This window comes from Chiloscyllium plagiosum, chromosome 17 (assembly GCF_004010195.1).
Source record: "Chiloscyllium plagiosum isolate BGI_BamShark_2017 chromosome 17, ASM401019v2, whole genome shotgun sequence".
Lineage (NCBI taxonomy): Eukaryota > Metazoa > Chordata > Chondrichthyes > Orectolobiformes > Hemiscylliidae > Chiloscyllium > Chiloscyllium plagiosum.
In genome coordinates, this window is record NC_057726.1 from 888,528 (window position 1) to 911,529 (window position 23,002).

Consider the following 23,002-nt stretch of genomic DNA (forward strand, 5'->3'; position numbering starts at 1 on the left):
CAAGCATGCCATAAGCTTTTTTTACTACCTCATTTGCATGCACTGCAACCTTCAGTGATCTGTGGACCTGCACATCCAGATCACTCTGCATGTCAGTATCCCCAAGGGTTCTGCCATTCACTGTATAATTTCCATTTGTACTTGACCTTCCAAAATACATCATCTGAGCACTTTCACAACTGTAATTGTCAATTCTGAAGGTTAAATTCTCATGAAAAGATGAAAGGATTCCCTTATTCTAACTCGCTCATGGTTCAAGTGAGCACGAGTAACTCAGCTAAGAGATCACTCTCATATGTCTGGTGTTTGTCTATCTCTGTACCTTTGATATCCAAGCAGCAGATCAGAGGTGCCAGCAGAGGCTTCAGTAGGTATTTGTCGGTGAGTTCAGGTTGTTCCTTTACCATCGAGAGGAAAGTCATCGTTGCCACCCTCTGAAACTGACGAGCTGTCAGCTTGTCCTTGATGTGAAACAGTTCAAGAACCTAATATGAAGCAGAAACAGGGAATTGTCAGAAATAACATCCAGCTGCTTTTACAGAGGAACCTCGATTATCCGAAGAACATGGGCTGGGTGTATTTCATTCAGTTAATTAAATGCCAGATACCATAGGTTAGCCAAGCATCAGGACCTTGCGATGTTGCCAGATTATCAAATGCCGGATAATTGTGGTTCCCCTGTGCTATTCTAGAGAGAGCTATAGTTAGTAAGTTTGGAGATGATACCAAAAATGGAGGTGTAGTGGACAGCGAAGAAGGTTACCTTAGATTACAACAGGATCTTGATCAGATGGGCCAATGGGCTGAGAAGTGGCAGATGGAATTTAATTCAGATAAATGAGAGGTGCTGCATTTTGGGAAAGCAAATCTCAGCAGGACTTAATCACTTAATGGTAAGGTTCTAAGGAGTGTTGCTGAACAAAGAGACCATGGAGTGCAAGTTCATAGCTCCTTGAAAGTGGAGCCGCAGGTAGATAGGATAGTGAAGGCGGCGTTTGGTATGCTTACTTTTATTGGTCAGAGTATCGAATACAGGCATTGGGAGGTCATGTTGCAGCTGTACAGGACATTGGTTCGGCCACTGTTGGAGAATTGCGTGCAATTCTGGTCTCCTTCCTATCGGAAAGATGATGTGAAACTTGAAAAGATTTACAAGGATGTTGCCAGGGTTGGAGGATTTGAGCTATAGGGAGAGGTTGAATAGGTTAGGGTTGTTTTCCCTGGAGCGTCAGAAGCTGAGGGGTGACCTTATACAGGTTTATAAAATCATGACGGGCACGGATAGGATAAATAGACGAAGTCTTTTCCCTGGGATGGGGAAATCCAGAAGTAGAGGGCATAGGTTTAGGGTGAGAGGAGAAAGATGTAAGGGGCAACTTTTTCATGCAGAGGCTGGAATGAGCTGCCATTGGACGTGGTGGATGCTAGTACAATTGCGACATTTAAAAGGCATTTGGATGGGTTTATGAATAGGACGGTTTGGAGGATATGGGCCAGGCGTTGGCAGGTGAGACTGGATTGGTTTGGGATATCTGGTCGGCATGGACAAGTTGGACTGAAGGGTCTGTTTCCATGCTGTACATATCCATGACTCTATGACAAGCTCCACAGCAGTATCTTCAACATTAAATTATGACATGATGAATGGTTATGCCCGAAATGTTGATTCTCCTGCTCTTTGGATACTGCTTGACCTGCTGTGTTTTTCCAGCACCACACCCTCAACAACAACGGTATACCCAGCCCCATCAATAATGAAAAGCTCCCTCAAAGCATCTAGAACTAGTAGTTTGGAAATTAATCAAGGTGTGAATGTTGCTCATTGACATACCAATTGCAAGTGACTCATTAAAACAGACAGTCCACATTATCACACAGATTGATCATGGAATATTCCCAATAAATTGAAGTTAGGAATGCAATAATAAAGGACAAGCTCTTACACCAATCCATCATTTACCAGTTTCAATAGCAATTTATTTCACTCTAAACAAAATGTGTAAAAATTAACTGTCCTTTTCTGCAGTGACTGCTGGATTTGCAGAGGGGTTCCAAAATTTTATATTTTAGGTTCAGATTTCAAGCATCCATAATATTTTGCTAGTCGTAATTTCAAGATTTCAGTAAGTAGTTAACATGTCTCCTCATTCTTTTCCATCTAGAGGTGAAAAGCTCTCTCCATAACCACCTAGTCAGGACTCAACACTTGTGGGATTAAACAGAACATTCGGAATGAAAGGACTGGGAAGGAGCAGACAGCAAAATTTGTTTTATATCATGTGTGATCACGCCCACTCAAGCGATTGTCTCCACCCCCACCTCCAGCCCCAGCCCAACTCCAGATCCGAGCTCCCAGCCCTGTCGTGTGTTCACGATTTCCCCCCGACCTCCCTCTCACTGAGGATGAACTTTTAGTCCTCAGCAAAGGCCTCACTTTTATCCTTCTACGCTCCCAGATTAATGAGTTCAATACACACTGCGAACTTGAATGTTTCTTCCACCGCCTCCGCCTCCGGACAAAGTGACAGCCACCTACCACCAAGCACCCCTTCTCCCGCCTCCACACACCCCACCCACCTGGACACCCTGTGCCAACCTGTTAACTGCCCTTGACCTCTTCATTTCAAACTACCGCTGTGACATGGACCGACTCAGCCTGTTCACCCCCCTCACCCACTCCAACCTCTCGCCCTCACAATACGCAGACGGGGACGGGGGGGGGGGGGGGACACTAGTAGTGTGGTACTCCAACCTCTACACCAATGAAGCCAGGCGCCAACTAATAGACACCTCCTCCTACCGGCCCCTTGATCATGACCTCACCTCCCAGACCATCCACAACCTCATCACCCCGATGATGTCCCATCCATAGCCTTCAACCTCATTGTCCGTAAACCCCACACCACCCGATTCTACCTCCTACCAAAGATTCACAAACCTGACTGCCCTAGTCAACCCACTGTCTCAGCCTGCACCTGCCCCACTGAACTCATCTCCTCCTACCTAAACACCATCCAGTTCCCCTAAGTCCAGGAACTCCCCACCTATGTTCGTGACACCACCCACGTCCTTCACCTTCTCCAAGATTTTCGTTTCCCTGGCCCCCAATGCCTCATCTTCACCATGGACATCCAGTCCCTGTACACATCGATCCTCCATGACGAAGGTCTCCAAGCCCTCAGTTTCTTCCTCTTACACTATCCCAACCATAACGAGTCCACCAGCACCCTCATCCATCTGGATGAACTGGTCCACATCCTCAACAACTTATCCTTCCAATCCTCTCACTTCCTCCAAACCAAAGGGGTAGCCATGGGCACCCGCATGGGACCCAGCTATGTCTGCCTGTTTGCCGGGTATGTGGAACAGTCCACCTTCCACAGTTACACCGGCATCACCCCCCACCTGTTCTTCAGCCACATCGAAGACTGTATTGGCGCCATCTCATGCTCCCATGAGGAGGTTAAACAGTTCATCAACTTTACCAACACCTCCCACCCCGACCTCAAATTCACCTGGACCATCTCGGACACCTCACTCCCCATTCTGGACCTCTCCACCATCATCTCTGGCAACAACTAATCACAGACATCTACTACAAGCCCACCGACTCTTCCAGCTACTTAGACTACGCCTCCTCCCACCTTACCTCCTGTAAAAACACTATCCCTTTTTCCCCCAATTCCTCTGCTGCATCTGTTCCTAGGATGATCAATTCCATCACACAAAGTCCCAGATGGCCTCCTTCTTCCAAGATCACAACTTCCCTTCCCACATGGTTCACGCCCTCCAGCACATCTCCTCCACCTCACACACCACTGCCCTTGAACACCACCTCTCCCAATGTAACAAGGACAGAACACCCCCCCTCCCCTGTCCTCCTTCCATCCCTCCAACCTCCGCATATATCGCATCATCCTCCACCGCTTCCGCAACCTCCAAACGAACCCCACCACCAAAGATATTTCCCTCCCCACCCCTATCAGCGTTCCAGAGAGACCATTCCCGCCCCGACTCCCTCGTCAGGTCCACGCACCCCTTGCCAGCCCACACCCCACTCCTAGCACCTTTCTCTGCCACTGCAGCAGGTGCAAAACCTGCACCCACACCACTCCCCTCACCTCTGTCCAAGGCCCCAAAGAATCCTTCCACACCCATCAGAAATTTACCAGTACCTCTACCAATGTCATCTATTGCATCCGTTGCACCCGGTGTGGTCTCCTCTACATCGGGGAGGCAGGATGCCTTCTTGCGAATCATTTCACAGAACATCTCTGGATGTTCTGCCCGCACCAACCAACCCCACCGCCCCAATGCCAAACACTTCAACTGCCCCTTCCACTCCATCAAGGACATATCGGTCCTGGTCCTCCTGCTCCGCCAAACCATTACCACCCAACATCTAGAGGAAGAACACCTCATCTTCTGCCTTGGGACCCTGCAACCACACAGGATAAATGTGGATTTCCACAGCTTCCTCATTTCTCCTCCCCCCCACATTATCCCACTCCAAAGCCTCACAACTGACCACCGCCCTCCATCACTCCCCCCCCCCACCCCCGACTTATCACTTTCTCCCTCACCTTCATCCACCTATTGCTTTCTCAGCTACCTTCCTCCCAACACCAGCCCCTCCCATTTATATCTCAGCCCCCATCCCACAAGTTTCATTCCTGATGAAGGGATTATGCCTGAAATGTCGATTCCTGCTCCTCGGATGCTGCTTGACCTGCTGTGCTTTCCCAGCAAAACTCTCAACTTACATCGTGTATATGTCAGGACCTTGCTGTCCCCCAACTCTGGGAACATACGAACCCACATTTATGCTTGCAAACTTTGTGCGAGTAATACTCAATTCCCTGACCTTAAATGGGTTAAATGAGCACAGGTGATGTTCTCAATGACATACTTCATTGAACAGTTTGATCCTGTCTCTTACCATATGTCAGAAATTGACTTTCTCAAGTTCTAAATATGAACAGTAAACACTCAGGATGTAGGTTTGTTCGCGGAGCTGAAAGGTTCATTTTCAGATGTTTTGTCACCATATTAGGTAACATCTTCAGTGAGCCTCTAGACGAAACACTGCTGGCGTTTCCTGCTTTCTGTTTAAATGTCTGGGTTTCCTTGGGTTGGTGATGTCATTTCCTATGGTGACATCATTTCTTGTTCTTTTTCTCAGGGGGTGGTAAATGGGGTTTAAGTCAATGTGTTTGTTGATAGAGTTCCGGTTGGGATGCCACGCTTTAGAAATTCTCATGCGTGACTCTGTTTGGCTTGTCCTTGGATGGATGTGTTGTCAGTCGAAGTGATGTCCTTCCTTATCTGTATATAAGGATACAAGTGAGAGAGAGTCATGTCGTTTTGTGGCTAGTTGATGTTCACGTATCCTAGTGGCTAGTTTTCTGCCTGTTTGTCTAATTAGTGTTTGTTACAGTTCTTGCACGGTATTTTGTAAATGAAATTAGTTTTGCTTGTTGTCTGTATAGGGTGTTTCAAGTTCATTACCTGCTGTTTTAGCGTGTTGGTGGATTTGTGGGCTACCATGATGCTAAGGGGTCTGATTAGTCTGGCAGTCATTTCCGAGATGTCTTTGATGTAGGAGAGAGTGGCTAGGATCTCTGGACGTATTTTGTCTGCTTGGTTGGGTTTGTTGCTGAGAAATTGGTGGACTGTGTTCATTGGGTACCCATTCTTTTTGAATAGATTGTCTAGGTGATTTTCCTCTGCTCTGCATAGTTCCTCTGTGCTGAAGTGAGGGGTGGCTCATTGAAATAATGTTCTGATGCAGCTTCGTTTGTGGATGTTGTGATGATTGCTTCTGTAGTTCAGTATTTGGTCCGTATATGTTGTTTTCCTGTAGACGTTAGTTTGAAGTTGCCCATTGGCTGTTCGCTCTACTACGACATCTAGGAATGGCAGTTTGTTGTTTTCCTCTTCTTTAGTGAATTTTATGTCAGTAAGGATATTATTGATGGTCTTGAAGGTTTCCTCTAACTTGTTGCGTTTAGTGATGACGTGTCATCCACGTAGCGGACCCAGAATTTGGGTTGAATGGTTGGCAGAGCTGTTTGCTCGGCAGAGCTGTTTGCTCAAGTCTCTGCATTATTGTCTTTACTAAGAATCCTGATATCGGAGATCCCATGGGTGTTCCGTTGGTTTGTTTGTAGGTTTTGTTGTTGAAAGTGAAGTGGGTGATAAGGCATGGGTCCGCTAGTTTGACAATACTGTCCTAGCTGATGAAATTGATGGTGTTTGGTGCATGTGTCTTTGGGTCTTCTAATAGTGTAGTCAGTGTTTCCTTGGCTGGGTTGATATTGATTGATGTGAACAAGGCTATTACATCAAAGGAGACCATTATTTCAACCTCTTCTATCTTGGTGTCTTTGATGGTCTTCAGGAATTCTTGTATGGAGTGGTGTGAGTCTTCTGCTAGGTGTTTTAGTCTTTGGTGTAGCTCCTTGGCCAATCTTTAAGTTGATGTTCCAGGTAGCGAGACTATGGGTCTGAGGGGGGCTCCTGGTTTGTGAATTTTGGGTAATCCATTGAAGCGTCGTGTGTTGGATCTGTCTGGTTTCACCCAAGAATTCCTGAAGACCATCAAAGACATCAGCTCAGTGAGTAAACCTACATCCAGAACTTCAACCTGAGCTACAAATCTTCTCAAAACTTGCTAGTAAACACTCAGTCCCGTCCCTCCCCCACCACCCTCAACACCTTCTGAAATGGAGGGAGATCTTTTATCATTGTTGTCTGGTACAGATTTAATCCAACACAATGAAAAACTGAATTCCATGATGCTGGAGCACAAGTGTAATAGCTGTATGCTTATGGCACACACATCTACATATGTATAGACCATAAAACCATAAGACATAGTGGCAATAGTAGGCCATTCAGCCCACTGAGTGTGCTGCACCATTCAATGAGATCATGGCTGATCGAATAATCCTCAACTCCATTTTCCTGCCCTTTCCATATAACTTTTGATTCCCTTACTGATTAAAAATCTGTATCTGAGTCTTGGATATACTTTACAACTCAACCTCAACAGCCCTATGTGGTAAAGAATTCCACAGATTCACCAACTTCTGAGAGTAGAAATTTATCCTCATTTCCATTTTAAATATGTACCTCATTATTCTGTGATTATCCTCTCATGTCCTATAGCCTCCAACAAGGGAAAACCTTTCCACATCTACCTTGTCTTGTCCTCTAAAAATCGTATATGTTTCAAGAAGGTCATTTCTCATTCTTCTAAATTGCAGTGAGGTATTGAAGAGTTAATTTGCTCTACTGACTTGCAGGAAATTGAATGCTCTGGAGGAAGGGGGGGAGCAGAGTGGGATGTCTCTGTTCTACAGGTAGAACGTAAGGAATTTACATTCCCATCTCTTGCCATTCTGAGCCATTTAAATGGCCATCTCCTATTATTCATCATCCTATTCAAAATCAACATGAACACTGCAGATGGAATTTTGACCACTCTCTCTAGTTCAAAAAACGATTTGCAACAGATTTGACCATTGAGGAATGATTTACATTACATTGCTTCTACAGATGATTAGGTCACTACATTGTGTCTTGAGTGGCATGTGACTGTGGGGAGTGACTGGGGGGTGGGTTGTCTTGTGGGCATCACAAAATGTGATGTAAAGATTTTGTATAAAGACTGTTCCTTTGTTCAGGGAGACCTCTCGACACGCTTCGTAAGCATGGCGAAGAGTGTTAAGAGTTTTTCCATTGTTTGTACTGTATTTACTTAATAAAATTTGGTTGTTGTTCACAGCAGTTGGCACCTGCAGCTGCATCAAGTGTGTACGAATCTCAGAAAAAAGAACATAACAGCTGTAAGTGCAGGCCCAACCTTCTCATAAGACTCTCTCCCCACACTTGGTATCAGCCTACTGAACCTTCTCTGAACTTCATCCAATACCAGTTTATCTTTCTTTAGTCAAAGGGCCCATAATAAGTAAGTGCCTCATATAGTTTTAGTAAAATCTTTTATATTCCATTTCCTTTGAAATAAAGGCCAACAATCCATTATGTTTGTGATTACTTTCTGCAGTCTTTCTTCATTTAAATAGTGTACAGCTCCTCTATTCTTCCTGCTAAAGTGCATAAACTTTTCCACATTATGTTTTTGCCTACTTGCTTAACTTGTCTATATCTTTCTACAAACTCTTTGCATCATCCTTACCCTTTGCCTTCCCACGAATTTTTGGGTCAGCTGCAAACGTGGCTAGTCAGTTCACTTTCCTCATCCTAGTCATTAATACATATTTAAATAATTGTAGTCCCAGCACCAATCTCTATGGCACTCCACTAGTTACAGATTGCCATCCTGAAGATGTCCTCCTTGTTCCAACTTATTCTCTTTGATTACTTAGCCAACCCTCTGTCAATATTATCTCCAACATCATTGACTCCTATCTTAAGTAGTAACATGTGGTACAGTACCAAACTCCTCCTGAAAATCCAAATATATTACATCCACTGCTTTCCTTTTATCGATCCTGCTTGTTACCTCCTCAAAGAATTCTTGTAAATTTATCAGGCCTGAGTTTCTCTTCATGAAGCCATGCTGACTCTGCTTGATCATATTATAGAAACACAGAAGCAGTAACAATAGGCAATTCAGTCCTTTGAGCCCACTTGATCATGGCTGATAGTATGACTGTTCATTACTTTGTTCCTACCTATGTCCCAAACCCTTTGATCACTTTAGCCCTAAGAATTATATCTATCTCCTTCTTGAAACTATTGAATGGTTAGCCTCAACTGGTTTATGTGGCAGAAGATTCCACTATCTAGGTGAAGAAATCTCTCATCTCAGTCCTAAATGTTTTACCCTATTTACTTCTTCAATTTCTGTTAATAACACAATTGCATGATTTTTTTCGATATCATTCTCCACCTGTATATGTGTATGTTTAAGAAGAAATGAATAAAGTTTATTTGGTTTAGATTTTAGAGTGGTCTAAATAAACATGATATTCTTCCAAATTAAACATACAAAATCCTGCTTTACACTTATTACTGAAAATCGTAACATTCAAAACTGATTAAAACATTCCCTCTAAATCATACCATGTTTGGGATAACCAAAAGGTGAGGAGAAAAGAGAAACATTATCCCATCACTTCTTCCCATCTGTGATTATTATACATACATATTCACACACATGTATATACATGCAATGTATTGTAAATTGATTAGTTACTTCAATTCATAAATAGTTTGGTACCATTGTGATAAGTATGAATTGCGAGGAATAGAGTCTGTGGTAAAGATATAGAGTTTCTGGCAGACATCAAAGACAATGGCTTTGAACTTTCCAATCTTTAACTGGAGGAGATTAAGATTAGATAGACTGACAATAAAGGCAGTGGAAGGCTGATAGAGATGGTGGAGATTTGAGCTGGATGTGGTCAGGGTATATGTGAAACTCCGATCCCATCTTTTTGGATGATGATGCCAAAGGGTAGCACTGAGACAAGGAAGAGAAAGAGCCAAGGACAGATCAAAGCTGAAATGGACAACCATGCCAAAGTATGTTATAGTTAGTGACTGTCACTCTTGAATCAGATTTGGGGTCTATGAGTGAGTATCAAAAAATTTGATGGCTTTGGAGAGGAAAGAGAGGCTATCGGGGACTGGCAGGCAAGTGAATTTAAGGACATGATCAGATTAGCTATGATATCACTGAATAATGGAACATGTTCAGAAAGTTTACTTCTGCTCCTATTTCTCATGTTATGTTTTAGTGATTGATCCAATTTGGAACAAAGAAAGCATGGGACATGGTAGAGAGAATCAGATTGTTTCTCGTAGTTGAGGTGTCATAAATATAAAATTAAATGTAGGCGATTTAAAATAGAAGGAAAAATTTCTTCACATAGAGCTTAAAGGCTATGGAACTCACTTCCACAGTTAATGATTTAGGACTCAACTGTTCACATTCTAATTAGATTGGAGAATTGGATGATGGATGGGGGAATAAAGTGAAATGGAATAGTGCAAATTAATATGATTGGACAATCTACTTGCAGGGAACATAAAATCCAAAACGGGACCGATGGGACTGAATAGCTTATTAGATGTCATAGCATACGTAAAGTTAGCTGTTGAAAGCTGAGGCTGCAGGTTGGACGTGCAGTTCAACAGCTCCATCTACTGGGAAAGAAGAAGTGACTGAAATGTTGACAGCTCTTCACTTAAGAATGAAAAATGCCAGTTCAAAACTACCCAAACATGTCAGGACAAGTATGCAACATATAGAAAATATAATTTTTTATGCGCCTATTTTGATGAATTTTGTGAGATGACATCCATTCACTAGTTTATTTTTCAGGATAATGGCCTAACCAATCATGATGTGGAAGTGCTGGTGTTGGATGAGGTAAAAATTCACACGAGCACTCTGAAAACTAATGTTTTCAAATCAACCTGCTGGACTATAGTCTGGTGCCATGTGATTTTTGACCCTAACCAATCACAGTCAATTTTCCTGAAGCAGGAGAGGGGAATACCCAGAGATAGTCACTAATACTTCAAAGCATGAGACATAAGGCAAAACCGTGCAAGTAGTGGTGAAATAAATATAAGCATGTTTTGAGATACCCTTGTAGCCTTAATGGGAATATAAATAGTTTTGTTTCATGCTTAGAAATTGGCTTTTTTTTTAAAGCTATTGGTTTGCAGTTCTAATGAGGAATATCAAATTTCCACTATTTTCTGAATGCAATTTTGTACAGAACTGTTGTCTTTCTTTCACTTACTTATAGATAACATGATTTTTTTTTTAAAATCACAGGAAACTTATGAGTTGATTCATTGAGCAGCAGTTGTTAAGAACTGTAGAAATTGTAACCAAGTCAGCGAGCTGGACCTTATAGAATACAAATTCCCTGATTGGGATTAATCTGGTAGTTCTGGCTGACGTGACTTGGCTGAAGCTCAACCAGGTGCTACAACTGGCTTTATTACAGGAAATGTGGCAAATGGAGCATGTCAGTCGCAAGGTATTCTGATGGCAGTGGACACCCTCGCCTGTCTGCCTTAGCTTGGGAAACAGTACTCGATGGAGGAGAAAGTGAGGTCTGCAGATGCTGGAGATCAGAGCTGAAAATGTGTTGCTGGAAAAGCACAGCAGGTCAGGCAGCATCCAGGGAACAGGAGAATCGACGTTTCGGGCATAAGCCCTTCTTCAAGGCTCGATTGCAAACAACTGCATAGACTCACTCAGAAAATATCCTGATAAGAATGACATTAGGTGGGCCAACAGGGAAATCCCAAAACAAAACCAAATGTTGGCCAGTTATAATTTTCTTCATGATCGTGCCTGGTAAGATATTGTAATTGTTGTCGTTATGCAGATTCAGGACAGTAACAGAGTCATATTAGACTTAAATAGATTAAGTTTACTCGTAGGTCAGTATCCAGGAGGATGTCCAAGAGAGTTCATACCTTGAAAATTACACCTGCATGTGGTTTGGATCCAATTAAATGGCCATCTGATTTGAATGGAGATTAACACTGACCCGGCTGTTGCAGTGATAGCAGAATCAGGTTTTTATAAGGGCTCTGAACTCCAGCCCTTAAATTTGTGCAAGACTTTAGCTAGGCTGAGAACCCATCAGTATTTACTGTGGAAAAGGACGTGGAAGATATTGAATGTAGGAAAATAGATGGTGACATCTTGAAAAATGCCCAAATTACAGAGGAGGAAGTGTTGGATGTTTTGAAATGTATAAAAGTGAATAAATCCCCAGGACCTGATCAGTCGTACCATAGAACTCTGTGGGAAGTTAGGGAAGTGATTGCTGGGCCTCTTGCTGAGATATTTGTATCTTCGATTGTCACGGGTGACTGGAAGACTGGAGGTTGGCTAACGTGGTGCCACTATTTAAGAAAGGTGTAAGGGCAAGCGAGGGAACTATAGACCAGTGAGCCTGACATCGGTGATGGGCAAGTTGTTGGAGGAAATCCTGAGGGACAGGATGTACATGTACAAGGACTGATTAGGGATAGTCAACATAGCTTTTGCATGGGAAATCATGTCTCACAAACTTGATTGAGTTTTTTGAAAAAGTAACAAAGAAGATTGATGAGGGCAGAACAGTGGACGTGATCTATATGGACCTCAGATTGTCTACAGGAATAGAGCCAGAAGACTGGAGAATAGCAAATGTGGTTCCCCTGTTCAAGAAGGGGAGTATAGACAACCCCTATAGACCAGTGAGCCTTACTTCAGTTGTTGGTAAATTGTTGGAAAAGGTTATAAGAGATAGGATTTATAATCGTCTAGAAAAGAAGAATTTGATTAGGGATAGTCAGCACAGTTTTGTGAAGGGTAGGTCATGCCTCACAAACCTTATTGAGTTCTTTGAGAAGGTGACCAAATAGGTAGATGAGAGTAAACCGGTTGATGTGGTGTATATGGATTTCAGCAAGGCGTTCGATAAGGTTCCCCATAGTAGGCTATTGTACGAAATGTGGAAGAATGGGATTGTGGGAGATATGGCAGTTTGGATCAGTAATTGGCTTGCTGAAAGAAGACAGAGGGTGGTGGTTGATGGGAAGTGTTCATCCTGGAGTCCAGTTACTAGTGGTGTACCGCAAGGGTCGGTGTTGGGACCACTGCTGTTCGTCAGTTTTATAAACGACCTGGATGAGGACGTAGAAGGATGGGTTAGTAAATTTGCAGACGACACTAAGATCGGTGGAGTTGTGGATAGTGACGAAGGATGTTGTAGGTTACAGAGAGACATAGATAAGCTGCAGAGCTGGGCTGAGAGGTGGCAAATGGAGTTTAATGCGGACAAGTGTGAGGTGATTCACTTTGGTCGGAGTAACCGGAATGCAAAGTACTGGGATAATGGTAAGATTCTTGGTAGCATAGATGTGTAGAGAGATCTCGGTGTCCATGTACACAGATCCTTGAAAGTTGTCACCCAGTGAGACAGGGTTGTTAAGAAGGCATACAGTTTTTTAGCTTTTATTAATAGAGGGATCGAGTTCTGGAACCATGAGGTTATGCTGCAGCTGTACAAAACTCTGGTGCGGCCGCACTTGGAGTATTGTGTACAGTTCTGGTCACCGCATTATAAGGAGGATGTGAAAGCTTTGGAAAGGGTGCAGAGGAGATTTAGATTACATTACATTTTAGATTAGATTACATTACAGTGTGGAAACAGGCCCTTCGGCCCAACAAGTCCACACCAACCCGCCGAAGCGCAACCCACACATACCCCTAACCTAACACTACGGGCAATTTAGTATGGCCAATTCACCTGACCTGCACATCTTTGGACTGTGGGAGGAAACCGGAGCACCCGGAGGAAACCCACGCAGACACGGGGAGAACGTGCAAACTCCACACAGTCAGTCGCCTGAGGCGGGAATTGAACCCCGGACTCTGGCGCTGTGAGGCAGCAGTGCTAACCACTGGGCCACCGTGCCGCCTGGTATAAAGGGAAGGTCTCATGAGGAAAGGCTGAGGGACTTGAGGCTGTTTTCGTTAGAGAGAAGGTTGAGAGGTGACTTAATAGAGACATATAATATAATCAGAGGGTTAGATAGGGTGGACAGGGAGAGCCTTTTTCCAAGTATGGTGACGGCGAGCACAAGGGGGCATAGCTTTAAATTGAGGGGTGATAGATATAGGACAGATGTCAGAGGTAGTTTACTCAGAGAGTAGTAAGGGTATGGAATGCTTTGCCTGCAACGGTAGTAGATTCGCCAACTTTAAGTACATTTAAGTCATCAATGGGCAAGCATATGGATGTACATGGAATAGTGTAGGTTTGATGGGCTTCAGATTGGTATGACAGGTCGGTGCAACATTGAGGGCCGAAGGGCTTGTACTGCGCTGTAATGTTCTATGTTCAATAAGGCATTGACAAGGTCACCCATGGGAGACTGATTAGCAAGGTTAGATCTCATGGAATACAGGGAGAACTAGCCATTTGGATACAGAACTGGCTCAAAGGTAGAAGACAGAGGGTGGTGGTGGAGGGTTGTTTTTCAGACTGGAGGCCTGTGACCAGTGGAGTGCCACAAGGATCAGTGCTGAGTCCTCTACTTTTCATCATTTATATAAATGATTTGGATGTGAGCATAAGAGGGAGAGTTAGTAAGTTTGCAGATGACACCAAAATTGGAGGTGTAGTGGACAGCGAAGATTACTACCTCAGATTACAACAGGATCTTGATCAGATGGGCCAATGGGCTGAGAAGTGACAGATGGAATTTAATTTAGATAAATGCGAGGTGCTGCATTTTGAGAAAGCAAATCTTATGCAGGACTTATACGCTTAATGGTAAGGTCTTGGGGAGTGTTGCTGAACAAAGAGACCTTGGAGTGCAGGTTCATAGCTCCTTGAAAGTGGAGTCGCAGGGAGATAGGACAGTGAAGGAAGAGTTTGGTATGCTTTCCTTTATTGGTCAGAGTATTGAGTACAGGAGTTGGGAGGTCATGTTGCGGCTGTACAGGACATTAGTTAGGCCACTTTTGGAATATTGCGTGTAATTCTGGTCTCCTTTCTATCGGAAAGATGTTGTGAAACTTGAAAGGGCTCAGAAAAGATTTACAAGAATGTTGCCAAGATTGGAGGATTTGAGCTATAGGGAGAGGTTGAATAGGCTGGAGCTGTTTTCTCTGGAGCGTCAGAAGCTGAAGTGTGACCTTATAGAAGTTTACAAAATTATGAAGTGCATGGATAGGATAAATAGACAAAGTCTTTTTCCTGGGGTGGGGGAGTCCAGAACTAGAGGGCATATGTTTAGGGTAAGGCAGGGGAGGGGGGGGGGGGGGAGGTATAAAAACAATTAATATCCTTAAGGGTTTGTACCAATATACAAGACTGCCATTCTGCTTGTAGTCAGTAATGTTTCAGCAGACAATGGAGAACATTCCTCATTTACCTAGATGACATCCTGATAACAAAGAACACTAATAAGGAATACTTCCAGAACTTTGGATATAGTCGGAAGGCATTTTTCCAAGGAAGGTGTACACCTAAGAAGAGAAAACTGTGTTCCAGGTCCCCTAAATGACCTACTTGAGCTACAGGGTCAACAAGACCAGTTTACACCCATTGAAACTCAAAGTGAGATCAATCAAAGGTGCCCTGGCTCCCACATCTGGCCAAGAGGTGAGTTCATTTCTGGATTTGATAAATTATGACAAAGGTCACACACAACCTGGCATCCATCCTAGTACAATTCAATCAACTCCTTAAAAAGGGTCGGGTCTGGAAACAGTCTCAGACAGACCCTAACTTTTTTATGAAATGAAGAAATAACCACTATCCTTTAATGAAAATTGAATTAAGTACGTTTGTTGGAAATCATAAACAAAAACAGAGGTTGCTGGAGAAGTTCAGCAGGTCTGGCAGCATCTGTGAACAGAAATCAAAATTAACATTCAGGTCTGGTGATCCTTCCTCAAAACGTCCATGTGATGGCACACTATGATCCCAAGAAAGGTCTGGTATTGACATGTGATGTCACCCCATATGGCATCAGGTTTTTATTAGCTCATAGCTGGCCCACTGGAGACAAGGGACCAATAACTAATGCAATAGGGGCAGAGCAAATGTGGATGTATTGAGCCACTTTCTATTAGCAGATATACCAGCTGTGGTACCCTCAGTGGAAGAGCTGATTCAATTTTCTGGACACGCTACAAGTCACAGCTGATAATATCAGACTTTGGACACAAAGATCCAGTCCTTTCCAAACTGAAACAATTGTTGCTAACGGGGAAACCAAAGGGTTGTTCCAGCTACAACTGAAATTTGTTGGACCCAGAGAGACAGTGGAGGACAACATTGTTAAGGAGAAGGAACAGTGACTGCAGACCAAGTAGGGGTTTGTAGTCCGTGATTATCATGAATCTTTGCCGTAAAAGTATTGGTGGAACTTCCTGACTCCAAATATAATCGCCAATCCTCCTTTTTCTATTTGGGCGTATTTACACTCTGCATTAGCTCAAGTCCTAGGTGCATTAGCTATTGGTCCCTCCTCTCCAGTGGGCCACCTATGTGCTAAAAATACCTCAATGCCATATGGGGTGGCATCACATGTCAATACCAGATCTTTCTTGGGATCATAGTCAAATACTGACTAAACACCACCAAGGCCATCCAGGGATGTCCTATTGAATGGTGAAGCATGCTTGAGGGGCCAAATGGCCTACTCTTATTCCTATTTCTTTTAGTCTTATAGCAGATCGTGGACAACATTCAGGCTTGAACCAATAAGTGGCAAGTGACATTCACATCACATAACTACCAGTCAATAACCACTTCCAACAAGACAGAACCTAAATACTTCCCTTTGACATTTGTTACCATTTGTGGCAGAATAGCCCACTATCAACATCCTGAGAGTTCCAATTGTCCAGAAACTGAATGAGACCAGCTATATAAATACTTTGAATAAAACAGCAAGCCAGCGATTGGGAATACTGAGTTAAGTGAGCCACCTCCTTAGTTCCCAAATCCTGTTCATTGTTTCCCCATTTGCCTGGACGAGTGCAGGTCCATCAACACTGCATAAGCTTGACAGCATTCAGGACGAAGCAGCCCTGCTTACCTGGCATCCCAATCACGAAGCTAAAGGAGCAAAGGGATACAGATCTTTAGAAAATAGGTGGCAGGTTTAGATAGAGGATCTGGATTGGCGCAAGCTTGAGGGCTGAAGGGCCTGTTCCTGTGCTATAATTGTTCTTTGTTCTAAAGATCCACTCCTTCCACCACCCAAGTAAAGCGTAGCAATATATACATCTACAAGGTGCACTGCAACAACTCACTCAGGCTCCTTCAAAGGCACCTTCTAAACCCATAACCTCTACCATTTAGGATAAGGGCAGCAAATGCATAGGGGAACTCTATCACTTCCAAGTTCCCCAAGCCACCGATCAACTTGACTTGAATATTGCTATTCCTTCCCACTTACTGGACAAAATCCTGTGACTCCCTTTGTAATAGCACTGAGAGAATATCTATATCCTAAGTATACCAACACTATTTGACCCAGGAGATAATGAGGGAATATTAAAAAAACAGTATATTAGTCATGGGTGGCATTTTTAATCATGTAGATTGGGAAATCAGATTGACAGTCGTAGCCGGAGGAAGAATTCATAAAATTTATATGGAACATTTTCCAGAACAATATAGGAACAAATTATAGATGCTGGAATCTGTAATGAAAACAAAAAATGCTGGAGATCACAGGTCAAGCAGTATCTATGACTCTTCTTCAGTGCTGACGTGAAGTGTGGAGGGAATAGCATTTATGCAAGGGAGGGGGAGGTGGCTGGACTGCTGGGGGAGAAAGGGTGTTGACAGTTCAGATTAAGTGATCAAAATGTGAACATGGCTAAAAAGCGGTGTATCTAACTACCAGACAGGAAAGAACACATAGTCCCTCTGGAGTGAGGGGGGGAAGAGAAAAGAGTACATGTTGAGAGAATACAACCAGCAAAGCTAAAAGAAAGGGAAGGAATGAGAGTGGGTTCACAGTCTGAAGGTGCTGAACTCAACATCACATCCAGAAGGTTATAAATCGTCTGGTCTGAAGATGAGATGTTGTCCATGCACACAATTCTGGTTGCCCTTCTATAGGAAGGATGTTGTTAAACGTGAGGGGATGCAGAAATTATTTCCAAGGATGTTCCTGGGACTGGAGGGTTTGAGAGGGAGAGCCTGAATAGGTTGGAACTTTTTTCCTCTGGAATGTCAAGAGTTGAAGGTAACCTTGGAGAAGTTTATAAAATCATGAAGGAGATGGATAGATTGAATAGCCAAGATCTTTGTCATAGAGTGAGGGAGTCCAAAACTAGAGGACATAAGTTTAAGGCAAGAGGGGAAAGATTTAAAAAGGATCTGACAGCTAAAGTTTTCATGGAGAGGGTGATGGGTATATGGAATGAGCTACCAGAAGAGGTGATGGAGGCAGGTAAAATTACAACATTTAAATGATTAGATTAGATTACCCACAGTGTGGAAACAGGCCCTTTGGCCCAACCCCAGTCTACACCGACCCTCCGAAGAGTAATCTACCCAGACCCATTTCCCTCTGACTAATGCACCTAACACTATGGGCAATTTAGCATGGCCAATCCACCTGACCTGTACATCTTGTGGTACACCACTAGGAATTGAACTCCAAGATGAACATTTCCCATCAACCACCACCCTGTGTTTTCTTTCAGCTAACCAATTTCTGATCCAAACTGTTAAATCATCCTCAATCCCATGCCTCTGTATTTTGTGCAATAGCCTACCTTGGGGAACCTTATCAAACTCTTTACTGAAATCCATGTACACCGCACCAATGGCTTTGCCCTCATCCACCTGTTTGGTCACCTTCTCAAAGAACTCAACCAGGTTTGTGGGGCACAACCTACCTTTCACAAAGTGTTGACTATCCCTAATCAACTTATTCCTATTGAGATGATTATAAATCCTATCTCTTATCACCTTTTCCAACACTTTACCCACAATCGAAGTAAGGCTCACAGGTCTATAACTTCCAGGGTTGTCTCTATTCCCCTTCTTGAACAAGGGAATAACATTTGCTATCCTCCAGTCTTCTGGTGCTATTTCTGTCGACAATGACGACAATAAGATCAAAGCCAAAGGCTCAGCAATCTCCTCCCTGACTTCCCAGAGAATCCTAGGATAAATCCCATCAGACTAGGGGATTTCTATATTTTCACACTTTCCAGAATTTCTAACACTCCTCCTTATGAACCTCAATCCCATCTAGTCTAGTAGCTTGTTTCTCAGTATTTTCCTCAACAATATTGTCTTTTCCCAGTATGAATACTGACGAAAAATATTCATTTAGCACTATCTCCTCTGACTCCATGCACAACTTCCCACTTCCTTGATTGGCCCTAATCTTAGTCTTGTCATTCTTTTATCCCTTATATTCCTATAGAAAGTTTTAGAGTTTTCCCTGATCCTATTTGCCAATGGCTTTTCATATCCCTACCTTGCTTGTCTTAGTTCTCTCTTCCGGTCTTTCCTGGCTACCCTGTAACTTTCAATCACCCAACGAGCCTTCACATTTCATCCTAACATAAGCCATCTTCTTCCTCTTGACAAGAAAATCAACTTTGCTCGTAAACCACAGCTCCTGCACTCATCAACTTCCTCCCTGCCTGACAGGTACATACTTATCAAGGACACACACTAACTGTTCCTTGAATAAGCTCTACATTTCTATTGTGTTCATCCCCCGCAGTTTCCTTCCCCATCCTTGAAATTCTAAATCTTGTCTAATTTCATCGTAATTGGAGTTCCCCCAGCTGTAGCTCTTGCCATCTGGTATATACCTATCCCTTTCCACTGCTAAAGTAAACATAATTGTGGTCACCATCACCAAAATGCTCACCTACCTTCAAATCTAACACCTGGACAGATTCATTACCCAGTACCAAATCTAATGTGGTTTCGCCCACTTGTTGGCCTGTCTACATATGGTGTCAGAAAACTATCCTGCACACAATGGACAAAAACTGAACCATCTAAAGTACTTGAACTATAGTATTTCCAGTCAATATTTGGAAAGTTAAAGACCTCATAACAACTATCCTGTCATTCTCACTCCTATCGAGAATCATCTTTGCAATCCTTTCCTCAACATCTCTAGAACTATTTCAGAGGCCTATAGAAAACTTGCTACATGGTGATCTCTCCTTCCCTCTTTCTAATCTCAACCCATACTACCTCAGTTGACAAGTCCTCAAACGTCCTTTCTGCAGCAATGCCACACTTCCCCCTCTTTTACCATCTTCTATGTTCTTTCTGAAACATCTAAATCCCGGAACCTTCAACAACCATTCCTGTCCCTCTGCTACACATGTCTCTAATGGCCACAACATCGAAGTCCCAGGTACCAACCCATGCTGCAAGTTCATCCAACTTAATCTGAATGCTCCTGGCATTGAAACAGACAAACTTTAAATCAACTTCTTGCTTGCCGGTGCCCTCTTGCAACCCTGAAACCTTATTTTGGACCTCCCTACTCTCAACCTCCTCTATACTTGAACTACAAGTTAGATTCCCTATTATCACAGGACTGTTAATTTAGACACCAAGGTAACGGTCTAGGGATCCGGGTTGGAATCTTGCCACAGCAGATGGTGGAATTTGAATTCAGTGACTATCTGGAGTTAAGAATCTAATGATGACAATGGATCCATTGTCAATTATTGGAAAAACCCATCTAGTTCACTAATGTCCTTTAGAGAAAGAAACTGCCATCTTTACATGTGACTCCTGACCCACAGAAATATTGTTGACTCCTAACTGTCTTCTGAGCCATTAGGGATGGACAATATATGCTGCCTAGCCAGTCCTGCCCCTCATCTCATGGATGAATAAAGGCAAAAAAAAAGATAATTTTGGGAGTGGGAATGCAGCGAAGCTCAGCAAAAAGAAAGGAAATGGATGAATCTCACAGACAAGGGGATGGAAAACATTCTCCTTAATTCTATTTGCCAAAGCTATCTCATGTCCCCTCTTTGCCCTCTTGAATTCCCTCTGTAGTATACACCTACTGTCCTTATACTCCTCTAGGGATTCACTCAATCCCAGTTATCTATACCTGATACATGCCTCCTTTTTCTTGACCAGAGCCTCAACTTCTGTAGTCATCCAGCATTCCCTACACCGACCAGCCTTGCTCTTCACACCAACATGAACACTTAGTCTCCAAACTCTCTCTCAAAGGCCTCTCACTTCCTAACCATCCCTTTACCTGCGAATAGCCTCCCCCAATCAACTTTTAAACGTTCTTGGCTAATACCATCAAAATTGGCCTTCCTCCAATTTAGGAGAAAGTAAGGACTGCAGTTGTTGAAGAGTCAAGAGTTGAAAAGGATGGTGCTGGATAAGCACAGCAGGTCAGGCAGCATCCAAGGAATAGGAAAGTTGTTTCAGGCATAAGCCCTTCAGCATCCTTTTCCATAATTCTAATAGTTATGATCACTTGCCCCAAAGTGTTTCCCCACTGACATGTGCCCTGCCTTATTTCCCAACAGAAGGTCATGTATTGCTCCTTCTGTAGTAGGCACATCCACATGAGAAAGTTTTCTGGTATACACTTAAATTCTTCCCCATCCAAGCCCTTAACACTATGAGAGTCCCAGTCTATGTTTGGAAAGTTAAAATCATTACAACCTCATTATTCTTAAAGATATCTGAAATCCCCTTGCAAATTTGCTTCTCAATTTCCTGGTGACTATTGGGATACATGTAATACAATCCCATTAAGGTGATCATTGCTTTCTTATTTCTTAGTTTGTGCCCAAACAATCAACCTACATTTCCCCACCCTGTACTCCATCTACACTGGCCATACTTATCCACTCTGATTTCTAAACAAACATGTACTTTGAAAAGTTCCCCGTCTTTACCTGAGGGCACACCTGCCTGTAGTATTCTTCAACAGACAGACACTGCTGAGGACAGGATGCCAGAATCCTGGCAACAATATCACACTTTCTCCAATCAGCAGCTGCGGCTTCTGCACTTTGACCTCCAGCAATTCCAGCTGTAAACATACAAGAAAGAAACGAGAAGTGGCCTCAAAGTAGGTCAACACACAATTTCAAACTCACCCTCCCTGCCAAACCTGAACATACCCCCAAATCAGTACACATAAACCCCAAGCAGACATCCAACTCACTCTCCATGTCAAACTTGAGCACACCTCAAACCATGTGCAGAACCCATGAACACACATTTCATCTTCCATGTCCTACCCCGTGCACACTCTGAACCATAAAATACAACTCCCAAACACACATCTAACTGCTCTCCCAAATCACTACACCCTAAACTTGTTTACACAACCCCACAAATCAGTCTATACTAATTAACACTAAACTCCTCATGCACCCAACCAAATATCCAAACACACTCCTTAAACACCTAACTCTTCCAATCCCCCTAAAACCTGTGTGCATCCACTGAAACTTATGTATTCCCAATACCTGAACAAAAGATTTTTACAAAATGTTTTGTCTAAGCTCCAAAGTTCCACATACAACCGACATCAACGCACTGATCACAGTGTTGACTCCTGGTTTTGAAAGTAACTGCCATATAAGTTCATAAGATAAAGGAGTAGAATTAGGCCATTCAGCCTACTGTGTCTGCTCCATCATTTGATCATGGCTGATATGCTCCTCAACCCCACTTTCTTGCTTACTCTCCATATCCCTTCAACCATTACCAATTAAAAATCTGTCTAACTCCTTCTTAAATTTACTGTCACAGCATTTACTCACTTTAGGGTAGCAAATTCCAAACGTTCACAACCCTGACTAGTTTCTCCTCAACTGTTTTAAATTTGCCATCTCTTATCCTAAGACCATGAGCTTGTCCTAGGATGCCCCACAAGACGAAGCGTCCACTTCATGTCTATTTTATCCACACCTTTTATCATCAATATTATCTCAATTTGAGCTCCCATCATTCTTCTACATTCCAAACAGCGTAGGCCTAAACTGTTTAATTTCTCTTCAGACAACAAACCCTTCCTCTCTGGGATCAATCTCGTGAAACTCTTCTGAACTGCCTCCGATGACACAACATCTTTCCTCAAATAACGGGAACAAAACCGTGCACAGTACTCCACATGCAGTCTCACCAATACCTTGTACAGTTGCAACAATACTTCTTTAGCTTTATATTCTATTCCTTTAACTATAAAAGCCAACTTTCTATTCACTTTATTATCTGCTGTACCTGCTTGCTATTTTTGTTTGACTCAAGAATAAGTACACCCAGGCCCCTGTGGACCGGAGCACCCTGAAATTCTGTCCCCATTAAGATAATAGGTCGCCTTCCCATTTTTGCGACCCAAATGCATGACCTTTCATATATCAACGTTAAACTCCATCTGCCAGGTTTTGGCCCAACCTCCTAAACTATCTATATCCATTTGTAAGGTTCTTATTTCCTCAACGCAATTT

At 43.0% G+C, this 23,002-nt stretch overlaps 1 protein-coding gene across 2 annotated transcripts in view; it reads right to left on the reverse strand.

Annotated features, from left to right (window-relative positions):
* tango6 (transport and golgi organization 6 homolog (Drosophila)) overlaps positions 1–23,002 on the reverse strand; it is a 194,812-nt gene that overhangs the window by 134,442 nt on the left and 37,368 nt on the right. For both annotated transcript variants that reach the window (XM_043706471.1, XM_043706470.1), the window contains exons 5-6: positions 21,440–21,576; positions 323–485 (exon numbers count right to left, since the gene is read on the reverse strand). In XM_043706471.1, the coding sequence (XP_043562406.1) occupies positions 323–485; positions 21,440–21,576 (300 nt within the window). The remainder of the gene's footprint in view (positions 1–322; positions 486–21,439; positions 21,577–23,002) is intronic.